Source organism: Ambystoma mexicanum, chromosome 12 (genome assembly GCF_040938575.1).
Source record: "Ambystoma mexicanum isolate Mex_15411 chromosome 12, UKY_AmexF1_1, whole genome shotgun sequence".
NCBI classification, from domain to species: Eukaryota; Metazoa; Chordata; class Amphibia; order Caudata; family Ambystomatidae; genus Ambystoma; species Ambystoma mexicanum.
Genome location: NC_090936.1, coordinates 990,781,353 through 990,794,908, shown reverse-complemented (window position 1 = coordinate 990,794,908; position 13,556 = coordinate 990,781,353). Strand labels below are relative to the sequence as shown.

The following is a 13,556-nucleotide window of genomic DNA, read 5'->3' as shown; positions in this document are numbered from 1 at the left end:
ATCCCGACACAGACCATTAAATGATGCAGTAAATCGAGATATCGCTTTGTCCACCGTGGCTGATGGAAGCGGCCTGGAAGAATGTGACTGGTGCAGGGTTGTACCCTCTGTACTGGTAAGCGTTTCCTAACAGACTTTCCCTGTTCAGCATACAATTGTTCAAGACAACATCCGATGCTTGGGCCTTACAAGTCATTGACCAGGTTTACTGTTTCCATTTCGTGCATCGTCCTCCAGACCTTACACTTAGCAACCTCTTGCCTCCGGATCCCATACTCTTGGAGTGCAATAGAACTGGTCCCGCACTTGGAAGGAGGCAAGGGTAACTCCAGAACACCTAGATCCACAGATCCACATATCCACCACACCCCACCTGAGACTGGGTGATCTGATCCCAGTGATTCCTGGCCTTGTCACTTGTATAACCATTGCAGACAATTTCCCTCTTCTCCCCTGTTAGATTCCCACTCCTTTGTTTCTCTGCTTCCTAATCTTATTCTTTCCCCTGTTATTGTAAAGCCCTCTGTTTCTTCCGAAAGCTAGGTCTGCGCTCCATAAATACCCTAGATCTGCAGGGACTGTTTGGTATCACTGAACTTCAGGATGTCTACTTCCCAGTGCTAATTCATCAGAAACACAGGAGGTACCAGAGGTTTGTGTTGGGCTAGCATCACTACCCATCCAGAGTCCTATTGTTCAGTCTTTCTTCGGCTCCCACCAGAGGACCAAGTGGCGAACATCTTTTGTATGGGTGATGTCCTCCAATCCTTGTAACACGTTCCAGCCCCAGCCTTTCTGTGCCTTCTGGATCTCATGGCCTCCTGCATCCTAGTGGTGCCGGGGGTGAGGGTATGCATGATCGCTTCAGTGGCTTCTCTGTTGCAAATGGTCACTGTTCCAAGGCCTCGGGTCTGACCTTTTACAGGTCTCTGATCAGGTGGCTCCGAATTTTGCATGCTAGGCTGTGCCTGGACAGCTTGCTGAGGCGCCTTGTTTCGTAAAAATTGGCTCCGGGTGATGGTTGGTTAGACACATCTCTGGTTGTGGTGCTCACCTGTCTGAACTGACCGTGAGCTCCCACAGTGTCTCGGGAACACGTCCACTTGCTATAGAGGAGGGCGATCAAGCTGGTTCTGGTCACCTTCCTACCCTCTCTGAACCGCAAGACTGCTAATCCTGGTGGACAACACAGTAGCCATTCAATACCCCAACACACTATGTAGTGGTGGGGGTCCTTGCCTCTGTGTAGAGAAGCAATGTGACTTGTGCTTGTGGGCGCTGGAGAACGGTGTGTGATGGCAGCCCATTTGGCCGCAAATGTCACAGCGGATGCCTTGAGCAGAGCGACCTCGGCCTCGGGTCGAATGGGAGCTCTGCCAAGAAGTTCTGAAGATCTTCTTTTGGGGGGGTCTCCTCAAGAGGGACCTCTTTGCTTCTCATGTGAACAGGAAGTGGGAGTTGTTCTACTCCAGGGAATTTTCTCGAAAGGTAGTTTTGGGGGGGGCGCACTGATGGTCAAGTGGACCTTCGATGACCTGTATGTGTTTCTGCCAGAACCTGTCATTCCGCTGGTTCGAAAACCCATTGATCCTGATCGCTGCGGACTGGGTCGAGGGGACGTGGTATCTGGATTTGCTGGACATGCCCATCTGCCCTCCTTGTCGCCTTCTTAGGAGAGTCTACTTGCTCTCCCAGTTGGAGGGACAGGTTGTTCGTCCGTACCTCAACAGCCTGAACCCTCAGGCTTGGCTACGGAGAGGCTGAGATACAAGGGGTGGGACTGGTCAGATAATGTCCTTGGTGTACTCCTTTCAGTTAGACCACCTGCCACAAAGTCGATCTATGGCTGCAGATAACGTAATGCTTTGGCTTGTGCTGGGAGTGGGATCTGGACCCTCTATCCTGTCGGCTATCCCTCGTTTTAGATATTTTTGCTGTCCTTGGCCCCCAGCAGGCCTGCTGATTGGCATGGTTTCAGTTTTCAAGAGGTCCCCCGAAACGGAGCTTGGTCTTCACAATCCCCACAGTCATTCAGTTCTTTCCGGGTTTGTGCAACCAGTTTCCTACACAAGTTTGTTGTCCCCGCATGGGATTTAAATTTGGTGTTGACATTCCTTATGGGAACTCTTTCGAACCCCTTCATTCCTGTTCTAATAGATTGCTCACCCTTAAGGTGATTTTCCGGATCCATGTGATAATGTTGCCTGGAAAAGGTTGCTAGGGAGGCGACTTTTTTCCCCCTGAACTCTTAACATACTTTCTTCAAATATTCTTGGAGGGGTATCATTTTATATTATGAACTCCATGTCGCACCCTGACGGCCATTTCCCAGGCGACTTAACTGGACACCGAATGACCTTGTTACCATCACTTCCAGGAGACTTGAGTGAGCTCCAGCCGCTATCTGTTCAACCTCCTATTTGGTTTTCTCCAAAGACGAGATGACTTTGAGAATGAGGGCCTCTTTTCACCCAAAAGTTATCTCCGCTTTTCATCTTTCTCAAAAGATCCATCTTCCTATGCTTTATCCTCCAGCCCATCCTTCTAAGGCAGAGGAACAATGCCATCAGCTGGAACCGGTGCAGGCCCTCAGCTACTATATCTCTCGGAAAGAAGACAAGCTTTTTGTTGGTTACGCTGTTGCTCCTGCTCGCAGGGCTGTGACCAAACAGGACCATGTCACGATGGATCCTTCTCTGCATCTCGGAATGCTATGATCTGCCTGTGAAGGATGTGCTTCAGGGTCTCGGAGCCCATTCTTCCAGGAGTGGTTGCCACCTCTGCCTTGCAGATGGGAGTCCTTGTCCTGTACATCTGCCAGGTGGCAGCGTGTGCATCTCTGTACTAGTTTCCTCTGCATTCTTGCTTGGATTTCTTGTCTGGCCAGGATGCGCATTTTGGTAGGGCCGTCCGTCAGTCTTCTGGTCTAAGTGGTGTGCTTGCTCTCCTCCCAGCTCCAGATTTTCATACTGCTTTGGGAGTCTCTCATAGATGAGGAATAAGTGTAAGGAATCCATTACAATAACAAATTACTTGCTACTCAGTAATGATTTATTTGATGGCTGTCCCTCCCACGGTTCTTTATCGCCCTCCCTACCTGGCTCTCTTGGCAGATAGCTAGTACAACATTGGTTACGCGGTCCCTCTGCATCAGTGTGCTAGGGAACAATGGTGGAATATTGGGACCAACATCCTGTCTGGCATGGGTGCATAGAGGTGTGGTGCAGAACCCCCCTGGTGATGGAAAGGTTTCCAGAGAACCGCTGTGTTGTGAGTAGTATATCCTAGATGAGGAACACGTTGGAGGAACATCAATTAGAAAGAAAATAACAGAGTGGTAAATAATTTGTTTAATTGTTTTGCACTGTATCTTCACTTAATTGCCTATAGTTTTACTTGGTTAAATTACTTAGAAATGTTTCTAACTGGTGGGAACTGTGGGTAATCTCTCTTTGAGATCACCAGCTCTATGTATGTATGTATGTATGTATGTATGTATGTGTGTTTGTGGTGATTTAGGAAAGATATTTATATTTCACTTATGTTTTGAGATTTTAAGGTTAACTGTATTAATACACCAACCCCATAGCTCCTGAAATCTGCTTTATTACTCAGTGTACACAATGTCAATTACTATGTTCATCAACTAAGGCTGGCTCTCACAACCCTCCCACCAAGCTGGTTCGGACAATCCATCTGAACAGGAAAAGACACCCATTTGATATTTCGCAACAAATTCTGTACTTGGAAGCTTTAACATTGAGGATCTGACTTAAGTGCTTGGGTTTCAGTGTCAAACCTAGCTGTGCTCCAGGCATTGTGAAAGAGCTCCACTAGAAGTTAATGTGCCAGCAAGTTGACAAACGTTTTCCATTGGTACTTTAACAGGTAGTTTAATCTGTTACTAAGAGCCTTATATTATGTATTCATTTTAATTTCGGGCTTATCTAAAACCAGTTTTAATTAGGTTTCTGTAGAACATGTATGTCGCCTGTAAGCGCCCACATCAATTTGGAGTTGGGCTTTGTCTTTAGCCGCCCCCTTAAAAAAAGGCAATTCAATGTACTCAAGAACTTTTTGCCACCCATTAGAAGCCCTCCCAGCAAATCCTTCTTGGAATATTACATTGTTCTTTCAGTTCTGGTACACAAGCCCCTTCAATGGATAGTTTTCATATACATTAAGATTGTTCCATGGAAAACAGCCTTTTTGATCACCGTAATTGCTTCAAACTGAAAAGGTGACATACAGCCCTTTTGCTCAGAGGCCCCCTAATAATTTTCCATAAAGGTAAAGTGGTGCACTCGTTCAAGTTTCCGACTTAGGAATTCCAAACCCACAGACTGATGCAGGAAGATTCTTCCACAATCTAGATGTGAGCAACAGAATCAACCATTGCTTGGTATGTAAAATATGTATGGACAGGAACGTATCTCCACAAAAGTACTTCATGCTCGTTTATTCAGGACAAAGGCAGCATCAATAGCTTGTTGGACACTTGGCTCTAGAGTGCATTTATAAAGCAACTGCTTGGGCTTCCCTACCTGTAGTGTACAAACATTACTCCCTGAATAATATAATGGTTCTAGTACAGGTGTGCAGCTTGTTGAAGCAGTACTGCTTCACATGTTTTATCTGAAAGCCTTTCTCTTTTTATGACCACTGTTTCAGGTTTAGCCATCCTCTTTGATGGGATTCTTTTGCGATCTCGCACAGTAGGGAGGAAAGGGGACAGGATTTGGGAGTAAGAAGTTACTGGACGGAGTCGGTGTACTTCTCCTATTCATCTTTCCTCTGGTCCTGCTAAAATTACACATTTGAGCCTGGTAGCTCACGAAGGGTGGACATATGTGGGAGGCATGTCCACACATTTGCTCCTGCACTGTTTTAAGAATAAGATCATGCTGCTTTGCTTCCTGGCCTGGACCCACCCCCTTACTAAGGAAGGCATTCTCAAATGTGGAGTAAAGGGGACCATATACTGATGTACAGTAGTCACTATGGAAAATAACTTCTATTTGTAATCACTGTCTGCCTGAATTTTGTGATGGTCATTGGGAAATTGGCCCCCTTAGCTGGCGTTCAATAGTTTAATAATCTTTCAGATATGGTGGGTTCACAGCCCCCTGACCCCAGATTGTGCTCCTTTCTCTCGCAGATATGGAAGTCCTCTACTGGAAGCACTTAAAGGAACGGATCGCAGCCCAGAAGCAGTTGCAGCGGAGAATGGTGAGACCACTGGATGGGGGCATGAAAGGACTGTGATGGAGCAAACGTATTGTGGAAAGAAGCCACTGGTGTTACATCCATAGGCAATGTCTTTTGCTCACCTTGTCTATTTCCTGTAGGGAGCACACTTTGCAAAGGAGGTAGAAGACTTTCAAAGACAGCAAAAAGAAAATGTGGAAGAGCTGAATCCTATTGAGGAAGACCGTGCTGGTGATTACCTGGATCATGACGATATGGCGGGTAAGCGTGGCACCTTTTGAGGTACCTTTATTATACCCTCCTAAATGTTAGTCTAACGCCCACCCCACAAATGCCACCTTTAAACTGCAACTACCCTATGCACCCTGCCCATCTACTCACACTGGTATGTGAGGAAATGTGCTGTTTAGGATATTGAGCAACTATGAAGGCTCTCTGTAGAATTTTTAAAAGCACATATGCATGCTTCAAATACTGCAGAACATGTCATGCAGGAGTTTGTGGGGCGAGTGGTGGTGGAGCTTGAGTAAAATAATCACATCGGATTCTCTGTCCAAGTGTATGCAAGATAAATAAGAGAATCAGTCATTGAGTGTCATGACTAAAAGGTTCAGTATATTTTCTCTAAACATTAGCAAGGTCCTGCTTATGCTTTGTTGCTTATTCCAGATTCCTCTTAGATCCATAGTTAAAGTGCACCCTTGCAGACAGTGGAGAGCCCAGAGTATAATTTACTTTAAAGGCAGTAGTAGAATCCAAAAGCACAGTAAATCCTATTTTAATATCGGCAGATGCTACAGTACGTAGCCATTTGGGGTTTTAGGGGCGGGTCTGAAAGTCTATTAGTTATCTGCATTATGAGGGTAGGTTGCAGTTTGATTAAGCAAGTTGCATGCTCCTCCAAAAATATATTACATCCTATTAGTTGAAGCTCTCCAGATCTGATGGTTTCTGCAAAACTCTTGTGGAAAGTATTAGCAACAACCGGCTAATACATGAGCCTTAATTACTTTTTTTGAACATCTCTTATTAGAACTAAGTTGTTCAATTTTGAGATATATTTCTCGTAAGCTCCAAGAAACCACTTGGTGGCTAAAGTCTGCACTCTTTAATAAATATTAACATAACATGATATATACACAGTGTCATTACTTATTCTGGGCGCATAGCATGTGATAGTATTTTTTCATCTTCGAACAGTTTTGGGTAGTAACGGTTTCCATACAGAAATACAGCCCATCTTCACCACTAACGGGTCAAAGAAAAATCAACTGGTTAAAAGAGTAAACAACTTGCGGAATTCCATAGTTAGCCTAATTATTTCTCACACAGGGTAGTTACTGTGGCCCTTTAAAAATGAAACTATATTGTATTCCAGTAGGAGTCTATCGCAATGACATACACATGGGAGAAGGAAGACCGCTCATAAACCTTGTACAGGGTGAGCGTTTTTCTAGCAATGTTAAATGTATTCTTTGTGTATGAATGTGATTTATAAGGGAGTGATTGAACGCGGGAGTCAGGGTGGATTGGAATTTAGGTTACTTCACAGAGCATGTTAGAGAGATTCTGGTGTGTGTCGGACATCAGCGGGGAAGGAATTGGAGTGGAGTTGACAGGGTGGGGGGAATTATTATCATATGTACTTGTAAGAGTTCATTAGAATACGTCTTCCTGTAGCCAGATCCCATGTTTAATTCGTAACAATTTGTTAATGCATTAAAGGGAGAACTAGATTAGTACCCATATTTCTACTCGCAATTAACTTAGTTATGGCTAATTTGATTTTACTAAATCACACACTTATCAGTCTATGTTCATAACTTGTGTACAGGCACATTATAAATGACCAATAAATAGAATAATCTTTAACCGCATGGTTAACATGTTTTCACTAAAATAGAGAAAGTTGAAGATGATAAACGCACCTGTCTAAAATTGCCTTATTTTGAAATCCTAATATAAAGACTCTACCTGTGGGAAAGTGTCATTTGTTACCTTAAGCTAGGGTTATTTCCTTATTACTATTCATTTGAAGGTGAAGGTTAATTCTCGCCTACTCTACTGCTCACACGTGGCCCAGTTGCATTGTTGATTTGCTATGCTAAGTTACCTGGTTAAATTAGTTGTTGGCACTGTATTTCTGGCCCCTGATAACTTAGATCACTTATTATCCACTCCTTTTTTCCCCTTATTTATTTTTGTCTACTGTATGTCTTTTCCTTATACTAATCGCTGTTCCACTGTAGTAATCACTACCCTAAACTGTTAACCCCTGAAGCTATGCTCCTTAGTAGCCCTCAACTAATAATGGGCCCGCTGCACTACTTTACATATTATTCCTTTATATTGCAGCTCGCTGTTGGCATAGATTAACTGGTACTGCACTGTACTACTTCCTGATCTACATGAATTGCTGTTGACTGTACTTTACTGTATTTCCATTCATGGTGACGCCTTTAATCTTTCAGCCTCACTGTAAAGCCTGGAGAGGGGGTATCTGTATTTCTGCCCCCTTATATAGATAGGGTTGAAGCACAGAGCACCCCAGCCAAAGTTCTCTGTTATTATGGACGAGCAACTAAAGGCTAAGGGCCTGATCATGAGTTGGGCTGTAGCCCTTAAATCCGTCGGTAACGCTAATACCGCAGCATTTAAGGGCTGGCCTGATCACGAGTTGGACGCTAAATGGGCTGTTTTACCTCCAGCTTTTTACTGGAGGTGAAAATCCCATTCAGTGCTCCATTTTCGGCACAATTACAGCTGGCGGTATTAGCTTGCGATAATTGCAGCGAAAATGCCCCAATTGGGCCCAATGGGGATTTCCCGTTAAAAACCAACCCGTGATGGCGGTATTACTGCCGGGATACCGCCCAATCTCGTGTTCGGGCCCACAGACCCTTGGGAGGTGATGCAGGCTGGTTCTTAAGTACAGTGAATCCCCAAGCCCCACCAAAGGAATGTCCACACACTGTTATGCGCTACCTCTGATGTTTTATATAAAATAAGGTTCAGATAAATATATACATCAATAAATAACTCACTTTTTACTCCGGTAACTAGCCTCATAATTATAAATATATACACATCTATCTGGTACCACAATATACTTTAGATTCAACTTGGAATGCACCAACTGCTGACAGTTATTAAAAAGTATAGGCATCATAAAGCGTTGGATAATGATATATATATATATATATATATATATATATATATATATATATATATATATATATACACACACACTGTAGCAAGGCAGGTTAGATTAGGAACATTGGCAAAATGCTTTCTTTAACCCCTTAACTGCCAAGGGGATTCCCACCCAGTGCCAAGGCCTTTTTTGGTGATTTTGGTATGTCGCCATTCAATCCCTTGTAACTTTTTTGTTACATGAGATATTGCTGCCATATTCGGCCCCTTTTCTTCCCACATGCAGGCGGTCATAACTCCGCCAAGGAATCCTAGTTTGTTGTAGGGGGGTGAGAGAAAATAACCAAAAAGGAGAACATTTTGGATTTTTCCAGAAAATGCCAATTAAAGGATGTCCAAAGAAGCCTGTGGTTTTTTTCTTGTTAGAGCTAGGAACAAATGGTTTGCTGTGCTGAATTCGCTATTTTCCAGGCTTTCAAGAACAGGTTGAGTGAAAACCAAAAAAACATATTGATATAGTTACCAGCCGTTTTGTGAGAGGTAGGCGATTTTGGCCCTTTTTTCCAATAGGACATGCGTCGACAGAATGGAAGAGGAGAGTGGGAAAGCTGAATGGGAAGACCGAAAAGTATACATTTCTGAAAAGTAGACAAAATTCCAAGTTTAAGACGGGGTGATTTGCGCAGTTCAGGCAACTATGTAGGGAAAAATGTCATAGTTTGGGGACAAATTGGGAAAATGACAGATAAAAAAGGTATGTTGTGGACATGGTTGTTCCCGGTAAGGCAATGGCTTCTTTGAATTTTGAGAAAAGCAATGCCCTGCTACATTCCCCAGACTCTTCCAGGAAATCATAAATTTTTTGTAATGTTTCATAAAACAAGCAATACCACAAGACAAAAACTGAGCCATGATACAAAGGTTTTTTTATGCTTATGGCCTGAACAGATGTACTTAGCATGTGTAAGTAAAGAAAAATAATGTGGTGAGGAATGCCATGCATACATTTTTTGAAAGAGCACAGGCAGTCCTTTTGAAGGGTAGGTGACTTGTGCAGGTAACAAGTGTATAGTGCCTAAAGCAGCGACTAAATGTAGGTCACATTTGGGAAACGTTGTGTGCCCAAGCAAAGTCTGAAATTTGGCAAAACCCCTTCCCCCCAAATGTTCAAAAACGGTATGAAATCCATGCAAGCACAACAATTGTCCTACCTTCCCGCATTCCCACAGGTGTCCTGATGAAAACGGTACCTCATATGTGTGGGTGCACCTACCGGGGCGCAAAGGGAAAAGGCTAAACTCCTGGTAACCCCAAGTCTTTCGACAGAGCAGATTTTGAGGGATTTTGCTCTAGTGGACAACCTACAGATTTGGGCCTAGGGTGTGGAAGCCACCAAGGAAAACTGGTAACCCCATGCATTTCGAAAACAAAGACACTCGTGGGAATCCACAGAGGTCTGAATTGTGCGAATCGCCCCAGAATTTATTACCCACAAGCCCAAGCAAAGTCTGAAATTTGGCAAAACCCCTTCCCCCCAATTTTCAGACATTTCCCTCTGCCCACCCACCGAAACACGCCGCCAACAACACGTGGTCGGGGGGGATATCCCTGGCCTTGGGTGGTTGTCCCTCATATAAGTTGACCCTCCACAAGTCCAGTGCGGTTTCAGGGAGCCTCAGCGTGCTCCCCGTCCTTTCCCAGAGGGAAAAGGTGTAACGCAACCCAGCCAGAGCTCAAGGGTGGTCTGGGTGATGTCCCAGGCCTTGGGCACCCGTCACCCAAGTGGATCGACAATTCCCAAGCCCAGCCTGGAGCTCTGGCTGGGCTGCGTTACACCTGTTCCCTCCTGGGAAAGGTCGGGGACCCTTCCGGGGCTCCGTGCATCCGCTGCTGGGTTTGGGGAATATCGACCCACATGGGAGAAGGGTGCCCATGGCCAGGGATATGACCCCCTACCATCCTGGACCTCTGGCTGGCCTGCGTTACAGCTTCTCCCCAGGGAGTGCTACATGAGATGCCCCCCATCCATTTGGCCCATTTGGAGGGTTTTGTTTTGCCCCTTTCCTAGGGGCAGATGGGCACATTAGTATGCCCATCTGCCCCCAGGGTGGGGAAGACGTACTGCCCCAGGCTTGGGGGGGGGGGGGCCTGTGGTAAGATTTCTGTTGGCCCTCCCCCACCCCAAATTGATGGGGGGGGGGGGCATCTCATGTACCCCTTCCTAGGGGCAGAAATCTGCCCCCAGGTAGGGCTACATGAGGTGCCCCCATCCAGTTGGGGAGAGGGGAGGCCCACCCCCCTTTCATTGTAAAAATGTAAAAAATCTTGGTGGTCTAGTGGACACCCCCCTACCCCCCCAACCTAAAAGTATTTATTTATTTTTGGCCCCTCCGCCAGGGGGACCAATACTTGTGGCCCCATGCTTTGGGGGCTGGGTGGGGAGAGGGCCGCTTACATAGTAAGCAGCCCCCTCTTCCCCCCACTTTACAAACATATCCCTGGTGGTTTATTGGCATTGCTTGGCGTGGATCGAGCGCCCTGTGCCCGATCTGCGCCCAGCAATGCCTCAAAGAAGGAGTTGTTGGAAAGGGGAGAGTCTACCCTTTCCAACGACACCTCCCTCGACCTGAACGGCACAATAGTGCCTCAGATCGAGGGGGATAAAGGTGGAGACTCACCTTCTCATTTCACTGCGGCAGCCGAAAATGGCTGCTGCAGTGAAATTTACTTTTTCACGTCAGCACGCATTACGCATGCTGACGTGAAACTGAAGGAAATCCAACCCCCGGGCCGTGAGAAGAAACCCACTCCTCACATAGCCCAGGGGTTGGATTTCATTTTTGTGCGATCCCTGCTTTGAAAAATCACACAAAATGAAGTGCCAAAAAGGACGAGCTATCTCGTCCTTGGCAATACGGAGGTAATGTCAAGGACGAGATAGCTCGTCCTTTTTGGCACTTAAATGGTTTAGGTAGATGGACAATACTCTGAGGATCCCCCCACCCCCACTTGGGCAACCTGTAAGGGACACGTTAAGGTGTACTTTATCTTGTATCTTATAGCCTAGTCCAAATATGTTCAATAATGCGCTGATTCTTTTTCTACGGAACCCACAACCCCAAAGTACCTAGGAAGCCACAGGAGAACAGGATCCACGACTAATCTGCGACCCCTGGATGATTCCTGAGGATGGAAGATGCTCTTCCTCGTCACAGTACCTTGTTTCCCTTGCCAGGCGAAGTTGTGGAGTTTCTTGGCCTTACCCGACAAGACCCCTTGAGGATGGACCCTCTTTGGAAGGAGTTGTCACTGGGATGTTGATGGGGAGAATAAAGAGGGAACCAAGCGGTGTCGGAAAGGCTGCACTTTCGGTCTTTGCAGTGGTCTCCGTTGGTGGGTTGTTACTCCGGCTGTGGATGTCCCAAAAAAGTGAAACTTGCTGTGGACCCCGACAAGCTCTAGCATGAAGAAGATAAAACCCTTGGTGGGTCTCAGATGACTTTCGGTGGCGATGGGTGCAGCGGCAGAATTAGGTGTTGGGTTTTGGAATTTCACGGTTTGCTGCCTTTCGATTCTTCGGTGCTGCAGCACAGGCCGCTCGATGGCTTCTGGCGACATAGACACCACCACTGGACTGGAATGCGGACACATCAAGTCTGGACACTCTGGATGTCTTCAGAGTTTTGTGGCAGGAAAACCACTGGCAGACACTCCAATGCTGGCAGTGAGTTTGGACCTCTTGCATAGTGGACAAGTGGGCAGATGAAGTGGCAGGGAGGCGCCTCGAAGGATTCTTAAGAAATTTGGAACTTTTGCAGCTCTGGGTGTCAAGTGGTACTATGCCAGGGTACTTCTTCTTGGCAGTAATCGGCAACCTGGCTTCCAGCGGTCACGATCACTCCTCCGGACCCTGGGTGACACAGATTAAATTCTTGGCTACAAAAGGTTCAGGCACTCCTGTTCTGGACCCAAGAAGATCCCTTCTGTGGACATGCACACAGGACTGGCTTCCACACCACTTTTGTTGAAGCGCAGCAGTTGCACGATGTTCGCTTGTAGCTCAAGAAGAGGTTGCCTATCCAGGTCCTCTGGTTCAGTCCTTGAGTCAGCACAGCAGTTTTCAGATCTGGTGAAGAGATGCAGCCGCAGACTTCTTCCTCTAACTTGATTCAAAGATACAAGCTTAAGATGACTTCAGCTTCAGGTTTCTTGTTACAGCTTCTGACAAGGTGAGTGTGAGGCCCCCTGTTATACTAAACACTCCTCATTCACTCAGGCTCGGCCAGCCAATCACACATAAGTGCATTCATCCAGGCAGCACCTGATCAGGCTCACAGGCATTCGGGGTATTCACCAGAAATCAGACACCCACAACACAGGATTTGGATTGGGGCTAGTCCCCAGCCTTTCAGTGCACCACACTCCATTCATTCCAGTTTGTCAGGGCTGGCTCAGGCATTGTCGCACAACCAAAACCCGACACTCTCCACAGAATGCATATTGACTACTCACTGCATTCAGGTAGGCTTCACCCCCAAGGCTGTGCCCACAACAAGCAGCCCCTAGGAAGGCTCCAGCCATGAGGCACCCACAGAGCCATATATGGTCCTTCCACCCTACAACCATTCAGGGGAAGGGAAAACAGCCAGTGCTTTTCAGGACTTTAGAAACAAGGGGGTAAAGCAAAGGAAACCAAGTCGCCACCAGTGGCCATCTTGCCTTTGTGTAGGAATCTATTGATTCCTATGGCAGGGCATGGGTATCCCAAACATTGAGGATACCTATAGCCACTGTCACATCAGCATGTAGCTGTCACCAGCCCATACCCTGCGGGCAACATACAATAGGAGTACAGGGTTGTACCCCTACCCATGGGTGCCCTAAGGGTATCCCGTGGGTACTGTTCACCAAGAACAAAATGAAGAGCTGCACTGCCAGGGATCCAGACTGGACGTCTGTGCAGAAAATAAACAGAACACACAGTTTAAGGAGGTATAAGACAAGAAGGCCCTGTCCCTCCAATGCATTTTCAGCATCACAATCAAGTACCACAAAAATTACCATTGCGCCCCCTGCACCTCGCAAGTTGAAGCATTGTGACCACCTACCTGTGTTCCACCAATTTGAGACACAAGAACTGTCACAACCATTACATCAGTGAGATGCACACATACCCTCTGTCAGCTCACTATCTA

General features: G+C 46.2%; 1 protein-coding gene across 5 annotated transcripts in view; it reads left to right on the top strand.

The window, feature by feature from the left end:
• Positions 1-13,556, top strand: part of NCAPH2 (non-SMC condensin II complex subunit H2) — an 899,214-nt gene that overhangs the window by 663,054 nt on the left and 222,604 nt on the right. For all 5 annotated transcript variants that reach the window (XM_069629493.1, XM_069629491.1, XM_069629492.1 and 2 more), the window contains 2 exons: positions 5,159-5,229; positions 5,349-5,469. In XM_069629493.1, coding sequence (XP_069485594.1) covers positions 5,159-5,229; positions 5,349-5,469 — 192 coding nt within the window. The remainder of the gene's footprint in view (positions 1-5,158; positions 5,230-5,348; positions 5,470-13,556) is intronic.